This window comes from Aphidius gifuensis, linkage group LG2 (genome assembly GCF_014905175.1).
Source record: "Aphidius gifuensis isolate YNYX2018 linkage group LG2, ASM1490517v1, whole genome shotgun sequence".
Taxonomy (NCBI): Eukaryota; Metazoa; Arthropoda; class Insecta; order Hymenoptera; family Braconidae; genus Aphidius; species Aphidius gifuensis.
The window spans coordinates 28,410,549-28,434,593 of record NC_057789.1 but is presented as its reverse complement, the minus strand read 5'-3'; the positions used below and the strand labels follow the sequence as shown (position 1 = coordinate 28,434,593).

Genomic DNA, 24,045 nt, shown 5'->3' with positions numbered 1-24,045 from the left:
CATTTGAATAAATTTGAATTTATTATTAGATAATATGCATTCAATTTCTATACTGTCTTATGTACGTTTTTAATTTGTTTATGTATTTTTTTTTTTTTCAAATGATTTTGGGGTCGGTGGATAAATGTCACTCTGACGCCTGTCATTCCGAGTAAAGAAGGGTTTGTTATATTTTTTTTTTTTTTTTTTATATGCAACCCTGTGTTCACCCCCTTTGTGGTGATCTATGGTGAAAGATAAACCACGCGTTCAACAAGTGTGCCTGTCGCTGATATATTTTTTATTTATTTTAAATTAAATTTTTATATATTTTATAAATAAAATAAACTTGCAAATGAAAAATCATTGGAAAATTTATTTTCTATTGTAGAATGAATTTTTACTAAATTGAAAAATAATTTTTAAATTATAGGAAATTTATTTTAGAAAAAAGAAACTTTTTTTTTTTTCCCTTTGAAGTTTTTTTTCGGTTCGTTTTCTCTGTAGTTTCTCTGGAGGGTTTTTTTTTTTTTTTTTTTTTTAAAATTCAAGGAACAATCCTTTCAGTGTAGTCAGTGATTAATTTTCATGTTTTTTTTTTTTTCTTTGTATAAACTATTAGTGGCAGTACGTCAATCAATTCTTGATTACGTTGAATATAAATTTTTTTTTTATTTTGTTCATTGTGTTAATAATTTTTTCTTATCCTTGTTGATAGTATAAAATTTATATTATAAACGTTTACATTAAGATTGCTTTGAAAATCAATCGACAATGATGTGATCATTAATTATTTTTGCGATCACATAACTCGAGTTACTCGGTATCCAAGCTCATGTTATATACAAAGTTAAAAAAATAAAATAAATACTATATAATGATACCGCAAAAGGCGGTGTTTACCCTTAACTTGTTAATGCCGTTAAATAATATACCATCTGTGGTATATGTTACAGTTACATTTCATCAAAGCCACAAAAGAAAATATTTATTATTATTTAATAACAACTTTTAATTACACCGATAAATATTATCATCAAAAATATATTTCATTTTAATAATTCACAAATTAAATATCCACGTTAAATAAATTTAATCTTTTTTAAATTTTTCGATAATTAATTTCAAACGAACATTTCGACATAAGAATTATTAATTTATATTTTTTTCTTCAATTAAAATTTTTTGAAAGAATTTTTTTAACTGCAATAAAAATAATCATTGATTTAAAGAAAAAAAAAATTAACACAAATATTTTCTAACCAATTTTTCTAACGATAGTAAATTGTCATTAACTCGAAAATTAATTTCCCTTCGCTAAATAAATTTTTCCTGTCCCAAAAAAAATTTCAACTATTATTATATTTAATTTTCATAAAAGACACAAGTACATATACTTATATATTTTTTTTTTTTTTATTAATTTTTGCAATTGACGACGATTATTTATTTATACAAAAAAGAATTTGGTATTTAGGACAAATACTTCCCAACAAAGAACAAGAAAGTGTTGGTCTTCACTTGCTCTTTGCCAGGAGTTATTTGTTCTAACTATCGAAAAAAGCAACCAAATGATCCATCGAATTCTTATCCATCTTCGAGAACTGTCCTAGGTACGATAATACTTTCATGCTCGCCGATTTATAGATTCGAACTCAAGACCACAAGCACCATAGGCAGGGAGCTTGCCTCCTTAACCACTAGGCCAAGTGATCCCAACCACATATATAAACCGTGATAACAAAAAGTAAAGAAAATTAATCACAAAAATAATAATAACAGTATTAACAATAATAAAGATGAAAAAAGTTTAAAAGAAAATAAAAACCAGACAAACAGCTCTTGTATGCATGCGACTTGTATAGTAATAGGGTCAGTTTTTCGTATTTTTCAGCTACTACCTGATGTCCAAGTGTATTGTTAATGTGTATTGTAATATATTTTGTAAAGTAGACAATGTATAGATTTACGCACTCATCTCCAGTGGAGATTTTGCTAGTATACTCATAGTAGGAGGCCGCATCAAATGCATTTTTCAAAAAAACCATTAATAAAAATTCATGCGGATAATTCATTTATTTATTTAACAACCATAAACAAATTAAATTAATTAAACTAAATATAAACAATAAATTTTATTATATTTTTTTTTTTTTTTGATATTAATCATAGACAGCTCAGGAGAGCAAGAGAGAGAGAAAAATTCAAGAAAACGCGAAACACTTAAAATTGTAACAAGACTTGAAATTTTACTAGCAGAGACATGGAAGATTGGCTGGATGAAAGAGCCGAGAAGAAGAGCAAGAAAGGATACAAGGAATTTAAAATAAAATTAAAAAAAAAAGGCCCTGGCCGCGGCTATTTTATTTTAAATATTTTTTTGATTCTTATACATGTATCTCTTGTGTGTGGATATGTATATCTTTATTTATTTTTCTCCTACTCGCACCCTTACTCTCTAAACTCGATTTTGTTCTTCTCTCGTCGAATCGTCGTTATGACAATATATATCTCAAACCCGGGGGAAACATTGCCCGATGGTCAGAAAAGAGAAGAGTCCCGCGGGCATCTAAAGCTCGCCGCCCTTCTTTGTCGGAGATTTTTCAAGCGCGAGAGTTTTTAAACCACAAGAGGATGAGACTTTTGATGCTGTATGTATTTATAAATATATATACACTTTTGTATATATATAACAACGCTATGATATCATATATTTATATACAACTTGGATTTATAATAAAATTTTCACTCGTGATATAAATAATTATTATTTTGCATTTATTAATTTTTTATTTTTATTTAAGATCTATTTGTTCAACTGTAATTACTATTGATTAGAAAATTAATTAACATGATGGAAAATTAATTTTATATTTTATCAATGACTGGAAAATTATATTTTCTTGTTTTGTTTTTCTTTTGATAAAAATGTGACTTTAATTATAATAATTTCTTATTATCATTTAAAATTTTTTTAAAAGATAATAAACTAATTGAAAAATAAATTTTATATTTAATTATTTTTGATAAAAAGTCATTAAAAGATTTTGCAAAAAGGATAATTAATCCAATGGAATAATTTAAATATAAAAAATATTTAATTTCATGGAAAATATAAATATAAATTAAATTATCTTAATTACAAAAAAGATATGATATATCAAAAAGCCCGATTTTAATGTTTATTCGATTAAAAAAAAATTAATCAAAGATTAAAGTAATTGAAATTAAAAGATACAATCAAAAATAACAATTATATTTTTTGTCGGGCTATATAAATAATTGGAATAAAAAAACCAAATGATAATTTTTTTATCCAAAAATACATGTCAAATATTTATCCGACAAAACAACCATAATATTTTATCAAAAAAAAAAAAAGCCAAACATTATATATAAATTTTAATAATTAAATAACAGCTGCTAAGCTTAATGATGGCAAAGAAAAAAAAAAAAAATCTTTAAAGTGCATTTATTATTTAACAATATAAAACATATATTTGAATATTCATAAATGATTTTTTTTCCCGCAAAAAAGTTAAGCTAAAAAGCTTTAAATAAATAAATAATGAAAAAGCTCGGTTTTAACGTCTCGTTAAATATTTCACATAGAGAAAAATTGCTTTTCCCAAGAAGGGATGCGATGTACATCATGAAAATAAAAAAAAAAAAAAGGCAAAATCCCTAAACGCTAAAACTGCGTACTATCAAGGACGACAATACGCAAAGTCCCCTATTTGATTTTCGTATATTCGTTTGCTTTATTATCATTATTATTTTATTATTATACAATTTTTTTTTTCTTATTTTTACGACATTACAAGGCGGCGTGACCACACATACATCCTCGGTTTAGTTTTTATAGGCCTAATATATTATGTATATACATAAAATCATATGTGTATATAGCATATATATATATAAAACTGCGGGAGTTTGGATCTACAAAAAGGGGAGGGAAGAATCACCGTGACCGAAACGTATATATTTGATATTGGAGCCAGGCAATGTCCCCATAAATGAGACCATGTGGAAAGGGCGTACAAATTCTTATTCAGACGCGACTCCGCCTTTTTATATTTTTATTTTTATTATTTTTTTTTTTTTTTCTCATTCATTTGATTTGATTCCATTATGTATATCATTTTTTTCCTTTACCTCTTATTATTTTCCTTTTTTTTTTTTCATAAAAATTTTCCTAAAAGTATTGTATTTTTTTAAATTTGAAAAAATTAATTTTCCTCCTTTTTTTTCGCTTCAAATTACTCCGAAAATATTAATTAAAAAAAAACAAATAAATTTATCAATAAAGATTTTTTAAATAGCTAAATTAAATATTCAATTTAAATATAAAAATTTCTCTTTTAAATGACATTTTTATTAGATTATAAATAAATTATTTCTTCTTCATTTAATGATTGCACTTTCACTGTAATGAAAAGCCATAAAACTTGCATATAAAATACCCAAAGAAAAAAAAAAAAATAATAATAAAATAGACACAAAATCGTAAAAGATAAATTTGAAAAGAAAAAAAAAAAAAAAAAAATTGCCATAGGTTGTGTTGTTGTGTTAAAAGCCAAAAGTATATTAGAGAGAAGGGTCACAATTATATGACCAATATAATATACAATCTATATTACACATTTACCAATAAGAAAAAAATAAAAAAAAAAGTTCAATACGAGGGTTGTGCAATAATGCTCTGAATAACTATTACATACTGGTCATATCACACAGGCACAAACAATATATATGTATAAGGGCGTTAATGTAATTTTTAATCGCCATCGTAAACTTGAACCAAAGCAACTATTCTTTTATTTTTACTCCCTATATAAATATATTATTATTTCATTTTATACATCCTCTTTTATTCTCTCTGTCATTCTTTAATATATATTTTTATTTTTACTTAATAATAAAGCTTTTACCATTTTTTATTATTATTAAAATTGCCTTACTATGATTTCATTTTTTACGACAATTTCGTGCGTATATCTATGTATTATGTATTAAATAAAAATAAATATATATATATTTTTTAATAGTCGTCTGTTAACAACAAAAGAACCTTGAAAATTATAAAAAAAACTTATCTATTATTATTTTTTTGACAGTGCAAAAGAAAATTAAATATTAATTAAATTATATTGTCAAAAATTTATTTAGAATTTTAGGGATTTAAGCCTTTATTATTCTCAAAATTTTATGTATTTTTTTTAAATTAATTCAAAGCACAGCTTTTAAAAATTTAGCTATTATTTTTTTTATTTTATTTCCATGAGAAATTATAGAAAAATTATTTAAAAAGGGGTATTTTTATGGACATGGGTCTTTTTGATTTTAACACATCAAGGCCATAATCATTTACATGGAAAAATAATTAAAAAATATTTTAATTATTGCTACATAATTTTTGTATATATTGAAAATAATTAATTAATTAATTTTGACTAATTTATTTCGTCGAAATTTATTATTTCGAAATTTATTTTATTAAAATTTATTTCGTCATAATTGACAAAATAAAAAAAAAAACACTTGCAGCCTTTTTTACTATATATCATTGCCAAATTGCATATGTAAATTAATAAATTTTCTATATAAAGTTTAAACTTAAATTTAATTATTATTATTATTTATTTAACATAACAATAGTTTAGTTAAATTTTCGATTGGTATTTAAGTTATTGATGTTAAAATTTATATGTGTATGTACAAAAGGCAACAAACATGGCATATACCGGATATAACATCTCTAAACGAATCTTTACGACACACCAATAGTTTATTCTTATTTATTCTCTTTAACGGCTTTGAGGCTAATGCTTTTCCTCTCTTAATAATTTATCCAAGTCTTTTGCAGACATTTTTACTTTTGTACTCTAATGTTGGCTCAAGCTTCAACTCTCAAAAGTTGAGATAAAAAATAAAAATAAATAAATACCGTAAATAAAATGAATATTAAAAATGCATTATTTTCGTATTTTTAAATTTTTAATAGTGCATTAATATCATGCATTTAAGTGCATCAAAAAAAATTCAAAGAAAAAAAAAAATTTTTAAAGGTTTAATTTACAAAAATAAATGAGTTAAATTTTTTTTATTTTTTCAAAATTAATTTAGAGTATTAGGTGCTTATATTAGTCATCAGAAAATAATCATTTCAAATTAATAAAATTATAATCTATCTATGTAACTTGATTTATCATATCATATTTTTTTTTTGTATTTAATTTTTTTTTTTAACACAGGTAGCAAAAGAATAAAGATAGATATTTTTGCAGGCAAAAAAAAAATAGAATAAATGTGTGGATGATGTTTAGATATATATTTGTAATATGTATATATTTTTTAGTGTATTAGAGTGGGAGCGATTAATCGACCAAGGGAACCAGTTTGTCAGAAATAAAATCTTCACAAACGATCGCTTGACCGTTCTTGCAAGAGCTCACGTATATACTTCTTGTTTTTCTATATGTATTAATATTATTTTTAATTTTATTTTTTTTTTTTTGCATGAATAGCTTTTCTATAAACTCATTCAACCGCAGATTTTAATCTATTTTATTTATTTTATTATATACTTTTTTTAAATTAATAAAATTTTAATTGAAAAATTATTTTTACAAAATGTAATTAAAATTTTTGCATAAAAATATCATTTAAAAAATTAACTTACCACCAATTTGCATTTGCACCATGATGACTGATGACAATTGTCAAAAAAATGATTTTAAAAATTTGATTCATTTTTAATCTTCAACTCACTTTTATACACAACACTAAATTTATTTTTTTTTTTTTTCAAATAAACAAATAATTTTACTCCAAAAAATTTAAACACCAAACTCCCTCCTTTTTTCACACTCTTAACTTTTCATCCTATATTTTTTTTTTTCACAGCTGATATATTGTTTTTGTCTTGGAATTTTATTTTTTTTTTATTTTAATATTTTGTTCTTTTAAATATTTTTTTTCTTTCCAATCAAGGTGATCGATATTCACGTCAGTCTTCGAGCACTTTTTGCGACTTCACTTTCGTTAACATTTTAAAAAATTTCTATTGTAGCATGATTGGAAAGAAAATAATTGGGTTAATGCAAAATAAAATTAAATTAATAAGTTAATTATATCAATCAGAAAATTGTTTAAATAATTTTTTTTTTAAATTTAAAAATACGCGGGTAGATTTTTGTGTACCTTGTGCTTCAACGTTCGCGTTCGTACTGTGGCAAGATGACACGAGGAAAAGGGCACCAAGTGACTCAAACAATATTTATTTTTTTTTATTTCATCTAAAGGCGGAGCTATGCGTGAACGTTTGGTGTATTCTCATTGGTCTGACGATGGAGGTGGTACTCCCTGACCAGTCATCTCCAAGTACCTCAATTTCCTCTTTTAAAAAAAATACAAAATTACCATCTAATTTCATCAATCTCATCAATAAACAATCATGCTTTGTCGAAATTAAAATCATATGACAATAAATTTCTATCAACAATCATTTTATTTATTTTTTTTTGCAATTTTAAATAACTTTATGAGATTATTTTCATAAATAAGCCAACATATTTACATTATACTTTCACCGAGAATTAAAAATATTTAAACATCAATGTAACATGTCTCAGGGATGATTAATGTATCAAACAAAAAAAAAATCTATTTAAAAAGTAAATAACATGTTGAAAATTTTTTTAAAATTCATTTCAATAGAATAATTTTTAGACTGTGTATAAATTCTAGTGCAATAACTGTAAAATTATTTTTAAAAAAAAATGCAAATGATAGCATGTACTAGCTAAACATTTAAAGATCATTTAAATAAATTTTTCATATTTAAAATAATGAAAGGAAAATATAATTATTTAATGATAAACAATTGTCCACTTGTCAAGATGAGTGCAACATGGGTGTCTCATGTTTACAATAAAAAAATATATATTTTTTTTCGAAAAAATACCAACCCCAATTTTCGAGTGGATGAACGACAAGCAAATGATGAGAAGAGTCTTCGAACAACGGCGTTCATACATACAAAAAAAAAAAAAAATCTATAATAAAAGAAAATAAAGAAAAAAAAAAAATTATTGTCAAGATTGTATAGGATCGATGTTGGTATTGTTGTTATTTTACCCTTGGTGAACTTATTCTTCATGGTTAATCAGGCATCCTCAATTCTTTGAATGAAAAAATAAAAAAAAAAAATAAAAATTCTAATAAAAATAACAATAGAAAAATTATAAACAAATGAAAGTATAAATTTTTCTTAAATTACAAAATAAATCATCAACTTGAACATGTATTATCCAAGGGCACATCAATATTAAAAGTGAAAAAAAAATTTTTTTAAAAAGGTACACATGAATCTCACGTAGTTGACTAATATTTGTTTTTCAAGTAAATAAAGTAAATACAAAAAAATAATACATAAAAAGAGCTATAATCAAACTTTATCTTGACATAAAAAATAAAAAGGAATTATTATTTAAAAACCAGGTGTGTTTTGTTAGCTCAGCCCTTTTTTTTTGCTTGATAAATCCATTGGAAAGAAGAAGAAAAATCTAATGAATTTTTAACGAATATTTTTATTTATTTAAATGTGTGTTAATTAATATCAAAATAAAATGGATAATATACACATCACAACAACATTGGTTCAGATCTTTGTGATGGATTATAATATAGACCAGCCATTGCATCTTGAAGAGCACGTAAACATGCAATTGTTGCTCTAAAACCACCAGCTCTTTCACTTGGTGTTTCTTTTCTAACATGTGTTATATAACCACGTGATGTTATTTTATGATAAACTGGTGCTTCTGGACCATCATTTTCTTGATGTGGTTTTTCATAATGATACAATGGTCCTTCTTCAATTTTAGGTATTGGTAAATATGTTGTTGTATTTTGTTGACCAAATTTAATACCAGTACTAAATTGTGTTTGTCTAACTGCTATTGATGATGATGATGTTGGTGGTGGTGGTGCTTTTAATTTTTCATTTGATGATTGTATTGTTGTTGCAAATGTATTAACAATATTTTTAGCATTACCATCAGTAAACATTAATTCATCAATTAATTTTTCTTTATGACGTATTTTTTGTTTTTTAATTAACATTTCTTCACGTAATAATTCAATTTTACGTTCTTCTTCTCTTTTTTTATCTAATTCAATTAATTCATGTAATTCAGCTTCAGTTCTACCAATTTTTGTTTTATTTTTCATTATTTGTTCTTTATTATCTTTTTTATATTGATCAATTTTTTTATTCATTTCATGTGTATCAATGTCATTTGATAAATTATATATTATTGTTTCAACTTCTTCAAGATAATCATTGTATTCTTTTAATGTATTAAAATCTTCTTCTTTTTTATTATAATCACGTAATATTCTTTTTCTAATATCAACTTCTTTTTCAACCATTGGATCTTCAAACATTTGTACACGAAAATTTGTACGTCTAAGTGGAATTTTACATTCTGGACATGAACCAGAGCCTAGAAATTTAATTAATAAATTAATATAATCCTAAATTTGTTTATGATTAATTTATCATTAACTATTATCAATTATTATTACCTTTTAAAAATAACATATCAACACAACTCTCACATAATGAATGTCCACAATTATTTACCATCAATTTTAGTGATGGATTTCGATATTTCGTTGTTTTACAACGAGGACAAGTTTGATCCTCCATCTTGGCAATTAAATTATAAACAATTATCTATTTTTTTATAACGAAAATTAAACCTGTAAAAATACAATTAATTTATAACATTGATTATTTTATTTTTTACAATATTAAAATTGGAATATTTACCTTTGACATAACCTCAAATATATTTTAAATTTATTAACTTGAATAAATTTTATATTTTATATTATTTTTCAACTTTAATTATTAATTAATAGTTTGATTATAATCCTTTTTGACTGAGTGATAAATTAATAACATACAATAATAAACAGATAAAATATTAGACGAATTAGACAGTTCAATTGACAATTCACTTCAAGCCTTGGTCATCTTGAATGTGTGTTCACTTTGCTGAGCTAGTCAAGCTTGGAGACACTAGTTTTTCAAGCATTTTATCAGGCAAACATGATACAACAACAGTCAACCATTTTTAATGATGATGATAATAATAATAATATGTGTGTACAGTTTACGAAAGTCAGCAAATCCTCAAACTGATTGATCAGGCAAACATGAAATTATAGCTGGTAAATGGTAATCTTGATCATTTTAAAATTCATATTGATGACTCTTTCCACTGTTTAGAGGAAAATCTTGCATTCTTGCAAGTGTCTAGATGCCTTGTTGTTGTTGTTGTTGTTGTTGGTGGTGTTCAATCTTTGATATTAGTACTAGTTTCAGTAACACAATATTAGACAAACATGAAATTGCAAGAGGTAACATTGACTGCTTCAAGAATTTACTCAATTCTCATTGGACAATCGAACGGAAAATTCATATAGATGGGGCTTTAGTCGTGTTTATATATTTTTTTTTAAATATATAATAGATAATGTTATCAATAAAATAATTTCATCTGGTTTAATTAATTTACATTAAAGTAATATTTACTGTTGAATTTCAACTGGAAAATTTAATTGTTAATATGTTTTTTTTTTTTTAATTGTAATAAAGAAAATAATTATAATTTTAATTGTTAATTTGAGTAATTAATTTATGGACAGGAAATTGTTTAAACTGACATATTTTTTCTCTGGAGAAATAAATAGTTGGATCATGTGAATTTTACAGCAAAGAGGTTTTTTTTTAATATTTATAAAATCATACCGAATATGGTTGTTGAATATGACGATTTTTTAAAGTAAAATAACAGGAGTACATGAATTTTAAAATGTTTAAACTGGTTTAAACTAATATTTTACTATTTATTAGTCATTCAAAATAGACACTTTGTAAAAATATTCATATGAAAGACAATTTTTTGTACACTTTTATCGGGATAACATGAAGCTGGTAAAACTTTACTACCAAATTTTATTTATTTTCAAAAATATACACATAGAAATAGATTTAAGCTAATATATATATATATATATATTTATTTATTTGCCTTAGATACCGGTATTTTCAAGTAATTCATCAAGAAAACATCACATAAAGAAAGTATTTATTTATTGTAAAAGTGGTTTGTTGTTGTTGTTGTAAATTTAATTCAAATATATTTTTGCTTACCTTCTGTCATGTTTGCCTAATAAAAACTCTTAAAATCGTCTATTTTCGGTGCTAGCGGCAATTGCCGATTCTACTATGAAAACTAATGGATATTTTTTATATTTTATTAGCAGAATATTATTAATTAAATTATTCTAAAAATTTACTAGGAATTAGGAAAAACAATGATTGATAGTTTAGAGCAAAAATCTCTCAGGAGAAATAATTTTTTCTACAGGAAAAATAAATTACAAGTTGGCCAACATTAAATTTTAACATAATTTTTAATTTATAGGAAATTATATTTTGGATAAATAAACTTGAATAAAATAAGTCAATAAATATTTTTTTATTATGAAATAAGGTCAAATATGGTAAAGAAAACGTTTTATGATAGATTAAAAAAAAAAAAAAAATTATTTTTTTGGGGTTGGTATTGCATTTTTCATAATGTAAAAATAATAGAACATCCTCCCCTCCACAACACTCTGAAACTGGTGTTGGACATCCCTAAACAACAATCCGATACCACATATTATCAAATATGAGTCAGATCAAAAGATTACATGAACCAGAGTGGAACAAAAACTTGGTAAAAAAAAAATGTAAAGTCACGCGTCAAATTATAACACGTTCGATAAGCAAAATAAATAATAAGGTAAGTTTAAACTAACGTTATACTCCATGCTTTCAAGCGATGCGTCCACACGCATGTTTTTTTATGCAAGTCTAATATGCAGTACTGATAACAATATTTGATAAACTAATAACATAAATTAATTGATAATAAATAAATTGATAATAAAGTGTGATTAGCAGACAAATTGTATCCCCTTTAAATACAACTCTTGTTTACACAGTCATACGGTTTTGTGCCAAAATTCGCACATGTACATAAAATACCTCGTGACTTTCTTCTGCCGGTTTCACACTCTAGCTGAAACTTACCGAAAGTCTAAATTCACTCTAGATCACACGTTATATTCATTCTAAATTGACGGAATAGGTGCCAATAGCCGCGTTAAGTTTAAATAATTAATAACAGTAATAAATATTGATTTTTTTTTTTCTAGATAAATTGTCATCATGATGATGATTTATACGCCAAAGATAAATTGTTAATTGAACGTGTTAATGAATATTGCCTGGCTGAAATATTCATGTATATTCCAGCATGTGAAAGACCAAAATTTGCATTGGGTATAATAATATTAACACATAAGATAAATTATTTAATTTAGAAAAATTATTTAATAATGACAATTAATTTATTTTTTTAGTATGCAAACAATGGAAAAGAGCCCTTGATTATTATTCTTGGTCTAATGTCACAAAACTTGAACTAACTCATTGGGAATTTGATGAGTATCCAAATTATTTAATTAAACATTATCCAACACTCGATAGACAATTCAATTTTTTGAAATCACTACTTGATAAATGTGGTCGTTATTTAACAGAATTAGATGCGACAGCTTATGGCCATTGTAACATAGTGCCAGTCATCAATGAATCTTGTCCAAATCTCGTAAAACTTCGAATAAGAATCAAGTATATTGAAGATGCAATATTAGATAATGCATTTACAAGTCTTTCTAAACTAAAAGTATTGAAAATTATATTTCAATGTTTTTCAAGTCCCGGTACAGATGTACCTCTTACTTTACTCAATTCATTGTTAAACGTTGCTGATACACTGACTGAACTGAGTTTGTCAAATTGGTCTAGATGCATAGCGGACAACGCTATAATTCCAGACGAGTTTACTAGTGTAAGTTATACTTTATATCTATTACAAAAAAAAAAAATATTATTTTTATTCTTTACATATATAGGTACTTAAAAATTATTTGTTTTGCAGGTGGTTACTGAACTAAAGGCCTTGAGACAAACTCAAATTGGCGGTATGATCTGTAGCAACACATTGGTCGATAATATGCTTGCGCTGGATCCTGCGATGATACGCCGTTATGACGAGTGTAAATATCGTGGAAATATAATTGATCGCACAAATGCTTTTGAATATATCAAGAGATTAACTATTCAAAGATTCCGAGTTGCTGATGATTTTTTATATAATATTGCCAATGTTATGAGACGATTACACACACTACAAATTTATTGTCACTGGGTAACCGATGCTGGTATAGTAGCAATTTCAAAGTTGAATTGTTTAAGAAGACTTGATTGTTACGGGCCTTATAAAGTCACTGATTCTTCAATTAAATTGCTCAAAAATCTGTTGGTATTGAACTTACCATTCAGCAGTAAAATCACAGATAAAACAGCCATGATAGCTCTTGAAAATTCACCAGAGTTGTACCATTTTGGCGTTTTTTTCACTAGTGTAACTTCTGATTTTATAAAAAAAGCAGAAGAAATATCGAGAAATCGTAAAAAAAAATTGAAAGTAGTCATGTCATGGAAATATGGTATGCCTAACACACCAATTGAATATGAATATTTAACAGTTAATTATGTTAAAAGACCAAAAAAAACAAAAATTAGACAATTCATAAGCTTCTAATGATAGCTGACTTCTAATCTTGTATATAATACAAAATTGATTGAAAATTTTAACAATGTAATCATATGCATAATATTATTGTTAACTTTATATTTTTATCAACCATCAAAAATTATTTTTAATCAATTAGAAGAAGAAAAAGATGAAGAAGAGGTCAGTCTATTAAAGTCATTAATGATCTCTTATTTTTATTTATTCTACCTATCAGTTAATAATATTACTTTAATTTCCATATCTCAAATACGTTCTAATTTTAAACAACTATAATATTTATTTTGAAAAGACAAAATTCAATAATTTATTATTAAAATTATTTATCTTCAAGTATTTCAAGTTTCAGGAAGTCTTGCAATTATCATCAACAGGGTAAATATGCGTTTGTAGTTTGTACATACAACTAGTGCAATCTGTAGAATAAAATTTGTACTTTCAAAAATTATTATTATGATTATATAGAAAATAAAAAATCAAATAAAAAAAAATATATTCTTCTGTTGTTTTTTTTTGGCAATAATTAAATAAATAATGTTGTCTTTAAAATTAACACGTAAGTTAATAATTGTGTTGTTTAAATAATTAAAATTACTAAAAAATTGAATGAATTATTATTTTGTTAAATAGATAAATAATTAAAATATATTAACAGTGCATAACCTATGTTTAATGTGTCAACAATATTTACGTTTTATCATAAATTTGTCAAAAATTATATAATTAAAAAAAAAAAAAAATCTATTTACAGGTAATTTAGGTATTGGATTAAAATATTTATCACGTGAGAATCCGAGTATATTGGCTCCAGCAATAAATAATGTAAAATGTATATCAACAACAGTTGAAAATAATAATAAAGTTGATGATGTACCAGTCAAAGCAACTAAAATTCCATACAGTCCATTTCAAAATACAAATAATGCTGCTGAATATGCACTTGCTCGTATGGATGATTTATTAAATTGGGGAAGAAAGGGTTCAATGTGGCCATTGACATTTGGTTTAGCTTGTTGTGCTGTTGAGATGATGCACATTGCTGCACCAAGATATGACATGGATAGATTTGGTGTTGTATTTAGAGCATCACCTCGTCAAGCTGATGTTATCATTGTTGCTGGTACATTGACTAATAAAATGGCACCAGCATTGAGAAAAGTTTATGATCAAATGCCAGAACCAAGATGGGTTATTTCAATGGGTAGTTGTGCTAATGGTGGTGGTTATTATCATTACAGTTATGCTGTTGTTAGAGGCTGTGATCGTGTTGTTCCAGTTGACATATACGTACCTGGTAAATTATTAAAGAAATATCAACAATTCATTTTTCATTTGGTGACAATGATATTTACTTTTTTTTTGTTTCAGGATGTCCACCAACTGCTGAAGCACTTCTTTATGGTGTATTGCAACTTCAAAAAAAAGTTAAAAGAATGCAATCTGCACAAGTTTGGTACAGAAAATAGTTACATTATCTTATAAAAAAATTTAATTTAAAAAAATAATTATCAGTGATTTATAAAGTTGTAAAAATAAATTAAAATTGATAAATTAAAAAATATGAATTATGTTTTTTTTGTAGTAATAAATATAGATCTTGTTTAATCATATTTTGCAAGATTAAAAATTAATGAAAATATCTTTATGCAGTTTTTATTTACTGTTATTATTTTTTTTTTGGATAAAAAATTAAATAAAAATACTTTTTTCTTTTTTTTTCTTAAATTTCTTTTTACTTAAAAAATACATATACATTTGTGATAAAACAGCCTGCACAATATTTATGAACATTTTGTATTTTCTACATATTTTTTTGTTGTTTTAAATTAAACCTAAAATTAATTATTAAAAATTCAAATTTTATTTTTTAAAGCCAATTATTTTATAAATTTAAAAGAAAATTTCTTTTTTTAATTCTGACATACAGAATGACATATTTTATTTTTCAAATTAAATTTAAATTATATATTAATGAAAAAAAAAAAATATATATATTTTTCTTTTTCTAATAAATGATATTTTAAATTATATTGAAATAATTTATTTACAGTACACCAGTGTAATTAAATGCTAGTGAAATTTTTCTTTAATTAAAAAAAAAAAAACAATCTTTTAAATTCACTTGGTGTTAAGGCCCCTGTGACGTTTTATTTTACGTCAGGCTATTCAATACTTAATTTTATATAATTTTATTGTTTTTTTTTCAATTTTGTTTTTTTCATTTAATTTTTAATAATATTATTTATATTAATTACACATTTTAAAACTATTATTGGCTCACTGGTAAAAATAACAATATTTAAATTTCTCCAGAAACTAAAAACTTGTTGTCCTTGCCAATTAATTAATTATAAAATTTGTACAAATTACCAAAATGAAAAAAAATTAAATAAATATTTGATTTTTCGCCCCATTGATTTTTGTTTGTCTTTTTTTTTTTTTTTTAAATTACCAAATTATGTAGTGACAAATGCAAAAAAACTAAGCTGCCTCATTTTTAAAAATTTGTTTTATTTTCAATCAGCTGACTTTTAAATACCTTAAGTAATTTTGCATTAATAAAAAAAAATAATAATAATAAATAAATAATCACTTGCACCAGTTAAATAATTGCTCGAGATGTTGATGGTGGTATATTGTTTTGTAATGCTGGTATTGGACCATCTGTCCATTGAATAAGAACGTGTTCATTCATTTGTGTACTTTGAAAATGATCTTTTAATAATGTTTGTGAAAAATTACAATGCATTTGATATGCATCATTCTCTCGTCCAGTATTACCATTACGATTGTGTAAATCTGTATTGTAGAAAAATATAAAAATTCATAATTAGAAATGATGATTTATTTTAATACCAATAATAAATAATAAATAATAATTACCCCTGAGAATTGCTGTTGCCCATAATTGTACATGTACATCTGGTATTTTAGATGCCAATTGCATTGCTGGTGTAACCATATTCATTGATTCTCTCTCATTACCAAGTGAAAGAAATATATGTCCAAGTAATACTAAACTACATGATGTTAGCCTATTTAAATCCTCTGAATTTGCCATTTTTAATGTTTCTCTCAGGTACCTCCTTTGATGACAAACAAAAAACAAATAAATAAATATTAATATCAACATTAATAATTATAAATAATTAATTCAAGTAAAAAATAAAAAACATACTTTGCTTCATTGTATCTTGCACCAAAAAATGCTTGTAAACCTTGTACATAATATGCAGCAGCTTTTAAAGAATGTGAATGTGGTGGTAATGTTTCTGGATTAATTCTATCTAATAAATCAGTTAAATCTTTATCTCTTTTAGTTCTTAAATAAACAATAGCTAAATTTAAACTAGCAAATGTAACAAGTTCACGTTCTTGTGATGTTCTAACAGTTGCTATAAATTGTGCTTCAGCTGAATCCATACAATTCATTGACATAGCATATAAACCAAGTAATGTATGTAATTGTGGTCCATGTCCTTGTAATAATTTACTTTGTTTTCTACATAATTGGCATGCTTGTGATATTTCAGCAAGTGCAACACTTTTATTACCCATAACAAGACGACACATAACAATATGTTCAAGTAACATTAATTGAAATACAGATAAAATTGGTTTATTATCTGTATTTTTTAATTTTTCAATATATGTTAATGCTTTATCAGTATATTTTTGTGCTTTTTCCATATAACCAGCTTGCATTGAATGCATTACAGTAACTAAATAAACAAGTACATATAAATGATCTTTTGGCATCCATATAAACATATCACCACTATTTGTACCAGCAACAATTTCATCTGATGGCCAATTTGGTGACATTATTGTTTGTATACTTTGTTGTAATTGTTTTAAACATGGTTTGACACTTTTAACTTGTCCAGCCATTAAATAATGACATACTTGTAATACTAAAAAGTATACTTTAAGATATTCTTTTTGATGTATACTACCTTCCCATGTATCAACACCACGTCCAGCAATATTAAGTAATTGATGTACTTCATTAAATTTTTTATCAATCAACAATAACATACATCTACTTAATGTAAATAATAATCTTGTATAACTTGCATTGTTATGTTGTGTAAATTCAATACCAACTTCTAATAAACCATCAGCTGCTGAGAAATCTCGTGCTGATGCATGCATTTGCTATTAACAAAAATCAATTAATTAATTAACATGTTGAATTAATGATTTTTAATTGGTAAAACAATGATGAAATCAATTGGACATTTACTTACAGCTAATTGAAATATAAGACGACAATGCCAATAGACATTATTTTGTGATAATTCAATTGCTTTTCTGAGTATTGGCATACTGAGATTTGGCTCAAGTTGTTCATACAACTCAGCAACAATACTTGCTGCCTCAAATCGTACATCATCAAATGAATTTATATTTTGACTTAGGCTCCACTAAAACAATAATAAATAACAGTTTATTTTGACAGTTAAATTATAATAATAATAATTAATAAAACAATAACAAACCGCTTGTTCAAGATGAGAGCGCGCGAGTGCAGTATTTTTAGTATGAGTCAATAAAATATTGCCAAGTTGTAGATGTGTCCTGGCTTCAACTCTTGGTGGTGGTTTAAAATGAAAAACTGCTTGTAAACACTGTATGCACGATTTAATATTTGGTGGATTTGAAGTACGAAAAGTTTCAGCTAATCCAAGAAGTGAAAGATACCAAGCGTCCTGTGATGACGCCATTTTGACATTTCTGGCCTGGCGGATCAGCAGCGAGAGAGAATATTGTGAATTGGGATGAGATCCAATAGACAAAGACAGCTGGTTAATAAAACAGAGAAATACAGAGAGAAAGGGAGAGAGACAGAGAAAGAGTTGGAAAAAAAAAAAAACATACATTTGTTATTATTAAGAGAGAGAAGGGATGTAATGCTTGCGTGCGCAACTTTTGTAATTATTATTTAAATAATTAACAGCAATATGTTGATATTACATTACATTATTTTTAATTTTTTAAATATATTTTTATTAACTAATCAAAGCTATGATAATATAAAATAAAAATTTAGAAAAAAAAAAAAATGTCTTAGCTCGGCTTTGAACCCGTGAAATTGCATTTTTAAAATTTTTATTTATTAATTTTTAAATTTACATGAGAAAATATAGTTTTTAATTTAATTTGATAGTAAAATAAAATTAATTTTATAATTGTTTAAATTTTTAAAATCAAATATTATTGTAAATGTTTTTATTTTTTTTTTTTTTTCGTATAAATAAATAAACATAAACAAAGTGATGCTCCGAAAAATTCAAAACAAACAGAAAAGTAGGGATAAGGTATTTACAAAACTCAAATACACATGTGTTTTTTTTTTTTCTTTTTTTCCAATTCAACACATGTTTTCATAAAAATATTATTGTCACTGAAAGGATTATTGTTTTTCATCACAAAAGTATATAACCTCAACTTGTCGAAAAAAATGTTGTTAAAAAAACAAAAAAGTTTATTTAAAATAGTAATATTTATATTGTTAATAAATCAAACAAAAAGTGATAAAACTGAAGATGATGATTATGAAGATAAAGAAGTAACTAATTCATATCAAACAGTTGGAAATTATATAAGTGAATATCTTGAATCAATCAAAATAAAACCATCAAATAATTTAAACAATATAAATTCATACAAAAAAAAAATACAATCATCAAAATATATGCTTGATATTTATCATAACAATAACACTGTAAATAAAAATGATACAATAATACGTTTTTCACCACGTGATCAAAATAATAAAAAAGCACAAAAAGTTAAAAGAATGTGGTTTGACATTAAAAATATAAGTGATAATTATGGAATTCTTATTGAAGCATCATTAAAATTATATCGTGATAATACATTTATAATTGATGATCATAATAGTTATAATTTTATTCTTAATATTTGGCTTAAATTAAAAAGTGAAGACAATGAACCACCTAAACATCAACTGGTTGATTCAACACATGTACCAGCAAAATTTTATGGCTGGATGAGTTTTAATGTGACAAAGTGTCTCAAAGCTTGGACTGATAATCCAAATGAAAATTATGGATTGTATGTTAATGTAACTGATGAATATAATAATTACAAGGATAAAATAACACCAGAAAGGTTTGGTGTAATTGGATTTGATGGTGACTTGGAATATCAGCCATTTGTAATAAGTTATTATAAAAAAACAATAAATGGTAAAATTAATAAAACAAAAAGTGATGAAATTAAAGAAGAAAAAGAAAAAGAAGAAAAAGAAGATGATGGTGATGATAATGACGATGATGATGATGATGATGATGATGAAGAATACATGACAGCTGAAAGTTATCTAGGTGGTTATCTTAAAAGATTGGGACTAAATCCAGAACACTCTTTAAACACAACATCATTGAAAAAAAAACAATCAGCATCAGAATATACACTAGGTATTTTAAAAGAAAAGAAAATGGTTGATCAAAATGTTACAATAAAAATTATACCACCAATTGATCATGATGGTGGAAAAGCTAAAGAAGTTAAAACAATGTGGTTTAATGTTGAAGATATAACTGATTATAATGGTATTATCATTGAAGCATCATTACACTTATATCGTGATAATACATTTATAATAAATGATAAGAATGATAATAATAAATATACATCTATGATAATTGATAATACTAATTATAAATTTATCCTTAGTATTTGGCTCAAATTAAAGACTGAAGACAATGAACAACCTAAATATCAATTGGTTGATTCAATACGTGTGCCACTAAATTATTATGGCTGGATAAGTTTTAATGTGACAAAGTGTCTCAAAGCTTGGACTGATGATCCAACTAGTAATTATGGATTGTTTATAAATGTAACTGATAAAAAAAAAAATTACAAAGACAGCATGACACCAGAAAAATTTGGTGTCATTGGATTCAATGGTGAATCAGAATATCAGCCATTTATTATAAGTTTCTATAAAAAAACAACAAGTAGCAAAATTAATAAAACAAAAAGTAATGAAATTAAATATGAAGAAGAAGAAGAAGATGATGAAGATGATGATGAAGAAGAAGAAGAAGAATATATAACAGTTGAAAGTTATTTAACTGATTTTTTTAAAAGAATGGGATTCAATCCACCAGCTAATTTAAACACAACATTTGAAAAAGAAATATCAGCATCAAAATTTATGCTAGATATTTATAATAAAAATAAAAATAATGATGTTGATGAAAATGACTCGTTAAGTAAAAGTGATACAATAATAGCATTTTCACCACTTGATGATGATGGTGAAAAAGCTAAAAAAGTTAAAAGAATGTGGTTTGATGTTGATAATGTAACTGATAAAAATGACATTCTCATTGAAGCAACATTAAAATTATATATTGATAATAGATTTAAAATAAATGATGGTAATAAACATAAATTTAATCTTAGTATTTGGCTTAGATTAAAAGCTGAAGACACTGATCAACCTAAACATCAATTGGTTGATTCAATACATGTGCTAAAAAATTTCTATGGTTGGATTGATTTTAATGTGACGAATTGTCTTGAAGCTTGGACTGATGATCCAAGTGAAAATTATGGATTGTATATAAATGTAACTGATGAGTATAAAAATTATAATGATAAAATGACACCAGAAAAATTTGGTGTCATTGGATTTGATGGTGACTTGGAATATCAGCCATTTATAATAAGTTATTATAAAAATACAATAAATAGTAGAATCCAATTACACTTTGAAGATGATTTTGAAATTTATACAAGAAGAAGAAAAAGAGACGTTAGTTCATTGAGTGATTTAATGAGTAAAATTAATGGTACGTTTCTTAATTCAAAATCAAAAAAAAAGAAACATTGTCGACTGGAAAAGCATCATGTTGATTTTGCAAAAATTGGATATCACAATTCAATTGTTGAACCACCTGGATATGAGTTTTCAGTTTGTCGTGGTGAGTGTAGCTTTGTCATGGGAACAAATGTTGGTATCACTAATCATGCTGTTGTACAAATGTTGATGAGTTATCATTATCCAGAAGTACCAAAGCCATGTTGTACACCAAGTAAATTGTCACCATTGTCAGTTTTATATATGGCCAAGGATAGTAGTCTTGTACTTCAAAATAAACTTGATATGATTGCTGATGAATGTGGCTGTCATTAAATTATATTATTTTTAAATTATATATATTTTTTTTTAGTACTAATTGTATCAGTGAGACAGTCGTTAAACAAACATAATGACAATGTAAATAAATAACAAAAAAACATGACGTGATTTAAAAAAAAAAAAAAGATAAATTTAATAATTAAAAATTGTTATTTAAAAAATAATTTATAAATGATTTGATTAAGTAAATAATTATATTGTAAATGTTTTCCATGAAAATTAGAATTTAAATTTAGATAAAAATATAAACAAAAAAAAAAAAATCTTGAAATATTTAATTTGATGAAGAATGTATGCTTGGATTTTTTTAGCTTCAAGAAATATTGTTGTGTAAAATAAAATATTATTATTTATTGAAAATGTGTGAATTTTTATTTTTAATATATAAATAAATATTTAATAATTTATAAATTGCAACTTACACATGTATTTTAGCTTAATACATATTTTATTTTTCTGCGCAACGCTAATGTATTGATTTTTCCTACTAGCACACTGACAAATGCAAATGCATACAATATTGTACTTTTCTTTCTCTATATTCTATTTTCTAAATAAAAATATTAATGAAAATGAAATGTACGAAAATTAATGAGTATTGCATAGTTTTACTTAATTGATGGCCCTGAAAAGGGCCGATTTGTTTTGTTAGCTGGTCATGTATGTTGAAATTAACCTCCGAATCCATAAAGAGTACGTCCTTGACGTTTCAATGCATAGACAACGTCCATGGCAGTGACTGTCTTCCTCTTGGCGTGCTCAGTGTATGTGACTGCATCACGAATAACGTTTTCTAGGAAAACCTTGAGAACACCACGAGTTTCTTCATAGATTAATCCGGAGATACGTTTAACACCACCACGACGAGCCAAACGACGGATAGCTGGCTTGGTGATACCTTGGATATTATCACGCAATACTTTACGATGACGTTTTGCGCCTCCTTTTCCAAGTCCTTTGCCTCCTTTACCACGGCCAGTCATATTGAATAGTTTGTGGATGTGTTTACTGTTTGACGAACAAGTCTAAACTGATGCTCAGAACGCCAAAAATCGCGGTTTTGTCGATTTTTTCGTGCACATTTTACCCTCACTTTTTGGCTCTGAGCCAATGAAAAAAAAATGTTCTTACAATTTCCAGTCAACAGCCAATAGAAAAATTGTGCTCTCCCGTTTTTCATCTAACAACCAATGAGCGTACAGCACACCAGCGCTCCAGAGTTGACAAAACTGTGGCCCCAAACTGCGAAAATCGCATTTCACTTGTGTTCATCGACCAAGCAACAACGCACAGCAACATTCGACATGGCTCGTACCAAGCAAACCGCTCGTAAATCAACTGGAGGCAAGGCTCCACGTAAACAACTCGCCACCAAGGCAGCTCGTAAGAGTGCACCAGCAACTGGAGGTGTAAAAAAACCACATCGTTATCGTCCAGGAACAGTTGCACTTCGTGAAATCCGTCGTTATCAAAAAAGTACTGAGCTTTTGATCCGCAAGTTGCCATTCCAGCGTCTTGTTCGTGAAATTGCTCAGGACTTCAAGACCGACTTGAGATTCCAGTCATCAGCTGTTATGGCACTCCAGGAAGCCAGTGAAGCATATCTTGTTGGTCTCTTTGAAGACACCAACTTGTGTGCAATCCACGCCAAACGTGTAACCATCATGCCCAAGGACATCCAGTTGGCTCGTCGTATCCGAGGAGAACGTGCTTAATTCATCACACAAACAAAAACAATCGGCCCTTTTCAGGGCCATAAATTATTTAAACTTGAAAACATTCTTCAATTGATTTTTTTCTTATTTTTCTCTAAATTAACCCTGATCAAATAAACCTTTAACATAGCATGCATTTATCCATCGTCGATTGGCTGTGGGTTGGCAACAACTGAATTTAAATTCACTTGCTTACATGATTAAATAATGAACTATTTATTGTTTTTCTTCCTCTATTCAACAAACTCGTGTTGCCTATTGACTTGTCTCAATAATAAATCAAATAAAATCTTTGTTTATATTGATGATTGATATTCAATTTATTTAAATTTAAATGTCTTGAAATTTAAATTTTAAAATCATGTAGAAATCCATAATATTTTAAATAGTTAATTTTTTAATTGTCATTGATTTTTTTTGTAGTGGAATTTGTCGTCTATTT

The 24,045-nt window shown here is 25.8% G+C and overlaps 8 protein-coding genes across 9 annotated transcripts in view; 4 read left to right on the top strand and 4 right to left on the bottom strand.

Annotated features, from left to right (window-relative positions):
- Positions 1–7,218, bottom strand: part of LOC122850147 (protein Wnt-1-like) — a 33,818-nt gene extending 26,600 nt beyond the window's left edge. The window contains exon 1 of the mRNA XM_044149217.1: positions 6,665–7,218. Within this exon, the coding sequence (XP_044005152.1) occupies positions 6,665–6,735 (71 nt within the window). The 5' untranslated portion in view covers positions 6,736–7,218. The remainder of the gene's footprint in view (positions 1–6,664) is intronic.
- A 1,335-nt stretch (positions 7,219–8,553) lies between these two features.
- Positions 8,554–10,300, bottom strand: LOC122850159 (CDK-activating kinase assembly factor MAT1). Its single transcript, XM_044149230.1, has 3 exons — positions 9,821–10,300; positions 9,574–9,750; positions 8,554–9,491 (listed from the first exon to the last, which is right to left on the bottom strand). Exons 2-3 carry the CDS (start codon positions 9,695–9,697, stop codon positions 8,629–8,631), a joined length of 987 nt encoding a protein of 328 aa, XP_044005165.1. The 5' UTR covers positions 9,698–9,750; positions 9,821–10,300; the 3' UTR covers positions 8,554–8,628.
- Positions 10,301–11,663: 1,363 nt separating this feature from the next.
- Positions 11,664–14,099, top strand: LOC122850687. Its single transcript, XM_044149820.1, has 5 exons — positions 11,664–11,846; positions 12,262–12,388; positions 12,469–12,959; positions 13,050–13,332; positions 14,041–14,099. The coding sequence occupies exons 1-5, from the start codon at positions 11,733–11,735 to the stop codon at positions 14,097–14,099; spliced, it is 1,074 nt and encodes a 357-aa protein (XP_044005755.1). The 5' UTR covers positions 11,664–11,732.
- Positions 14,100–14,165: 66 nt separating this feature from the next.
- Positions 14,166–15,267, top strand: LOC122850181 (NADH-quinone oxidoreductase subunit B). Its single transcript, XM_044149258.1, has 3 exons — positions 14,166–14,262; positions 14,458–15,000; positions 15,075–15,267. Exons 1-3 carry the CDS (start codon positions 14,241–14,243, stop codon positions 15,170–15,172), a joined length of 663 nt encoding a protein of 220 aa, XP_044005193.1. The 5' UTR covers positions 14,166–14,240; the 3' UTR covers positions 15,173–15,267.
- A 716-nt stretch (positions 15,268–15,983) lies between these two features.
- On the bottom strand, positions 15,984–18,496 carry LOC122850111 (MAU2 chromatid cohesion factor homolog). The gene is made up of 5 exons (XM_044149136.1): positions 18,209–18,496; positions 17,957–18,133; positions 16,885–17,864; positions 16,590–16,792; positions 15,984–16,505 (listed from the first exon to the last, which is right to left on the bottom strand). Exons 1-5 carry the CDS (start codon positions 18,431–18,433, stop codon positions 16,309–16,311), a joined length of 1,782 nt encoding a protein of 593 aa, XP_044005071.1. The 5' UTR covers positions 18,434–18,496; the 3' UTR covers positions 15,984–16,308.
- A 66-nt stretch (positions 18,497–18,562) lies between these two features.
- Positions 18,563–23,603, top strand: LOC122850205 (histone H3). Of its 2 annotated transcripts, XM_044149289.1 has the most exons (2): positions 18,563–18,580; positions 23,193–23,603. In XM_044149289.1, the coding sequence occupies exon 2, from the start codon at positions 23,193–23,195 to the stop codon at positions 23,601–23,603; it is 411 nt and encodes a 136-aa protein (XP_044005224.1). In that variant the 5' UTR covers positions 18,563–18,580. The 2 variants fall into 2 exon arrangements, with proteins under 2 accessions (XP_044005224.1, XP_044005223.1); XM_044149288.1 differs by lacking the exon at positions 18,563–18,580 and having other exon boundaries at positions 23,167–23,603.
- On the top strand, positions 19,134–21,980 carry LOC122850686. The gene is made up of 2 exons (XM_044149819.1): positions 19,134–19,960; positions 20,000–21,980. The coding sequence occupies exons 1-2, from the start codon at positions 19,171–19,173 to the stop codon at positions 21,880–21,882; spliced, it is 2,673 nt and encodes an 890-aa protein (XP_044005754.1). The 5' UTR covers positions 19,134–19,170; the 3' UTR covers positions 21,883–21,980.
- On the bottom strand, positions 22,501–22,899 carry LOC122850218 (histone H4). The gene has a single exon (XM_044149300.1). It carries the CDS (start codon positions 22,869–22,871, stop codon positions 22,560–22,562), a length of 312 nt encoding a protein of 103 aa, XP_044005235.1. The 5' UTR covers positions 22,872–22,899; the 3' UTR covers positions 22,501–22,559.
- Positions 23,604–24,045: the final 442 nt, after the last annotated feature.

Excerpts from the sequence above, each read along its gene's own strand:
- LOC122850111 (XM_044149136.1), bottom strand. The coding sequence starts at position 18,433 with ATGGCGTCATCACAGGACGCTTGGTATCTTTCACTTCTTGGATTAGCT. Across the intron at positions 18,134-18,208 it reads GCTCTCATCTTGAACAAGCG|TGGAGCCTAAGTCAAAATAT; the intron begins GTTTGTTATTGT and ends TTATTGTTTTAG. Across the intron at positions 16,506-16,589 it reads GGCAACAGCAATTCTCAGGG|ATTTACACAATCGTAATGGT; the intron begins GTAATTATTATT and ends TCTACAATACAG.
- LOC122850181 (XM_044149258.1), top strand. The coding sequence starts at position 14,241 with ATGTTGTCTTTAAAATTAACAC. Across the intron at positions 14,263-14,457 it reads GTTGTCTTTAAAATTAACAC|GTAATTTAGGTATTGGATTA; the intron begins GTAAGTTAATAA and ends ATCTATTTACAG. Across the intron at positions 15,001-15,074 it reads AGTTGACATATACGTACCTG|GATGTCCACCAACTGCTGAA; the intron begins GTAAATTATTAA and ends TTTTTGTTTCAG.
- LOC122850205 (XM_044149289.1), top strand. The coding sequence starts at position 23,193 with ATGGCTCGTACCAAGCAAACCGCTCGTAAATCAACTGGAGGCAAGGCT.
- LOC122850159 (XM_044149230.1), bottom strand. The coding sequence starts at position 9,697 with ATGGAGGATCAAACTTGTCCTCGTTGTAAAACAACGAAATATCGAAAT. Across the intron at positions 9,492-9,573 it reads TGATATGTTATTTTTAAAAG|GCTCTGGTTCATGTCCAGAA; the intron begins GTAATAATAATT and ends TTAAATTTCTAG.
- LOC122850686 (XM_044149819.1), top strand. The coding sequence starts at position 19,171 with ATGTTGTTAAAAAAACAAAAAAGTTTATTTAAAATAGTAATATTTATA. Across the intron at positions 19,961-19,999 it reads AAGTGATGAAATTAAAGAAG|ATGACGATGATGATGATGAT; the intron begins AAAAAGAAAAAG and ends ATGGTGATGATA.
- LOC122850687 (XM_044149820.1), top strand. The coding sequence starts at position 11,733 with ATGAGTCAGATCAAAAGATTACATGAACCAGAGTGGAACAAAAACTTG. Across the intron at positions 12,389-12,468 it reads AAGACCAAAATTTGCATTGG|TATGCAAACAATGGAAAAGA; the intron begins GTATAATAATAT and ends TTATTTTTTTAG. Across the intron at positions 12,960-13,049 it reads TTCCAGACGAGTTTACTAGT|GTGGTTACTGAACTAAAGGC; the intron begins GTAAGTTATACT and ends TTTGTTTTGCAG.
- LOC122850218 (XM_044149300.1), bottom strand. The coding sequence starts at position 22,871 with ATGACTGGCCGTGGTAAAGGAGGCAAAGGACTTGGAAAAGGAGGCGCA.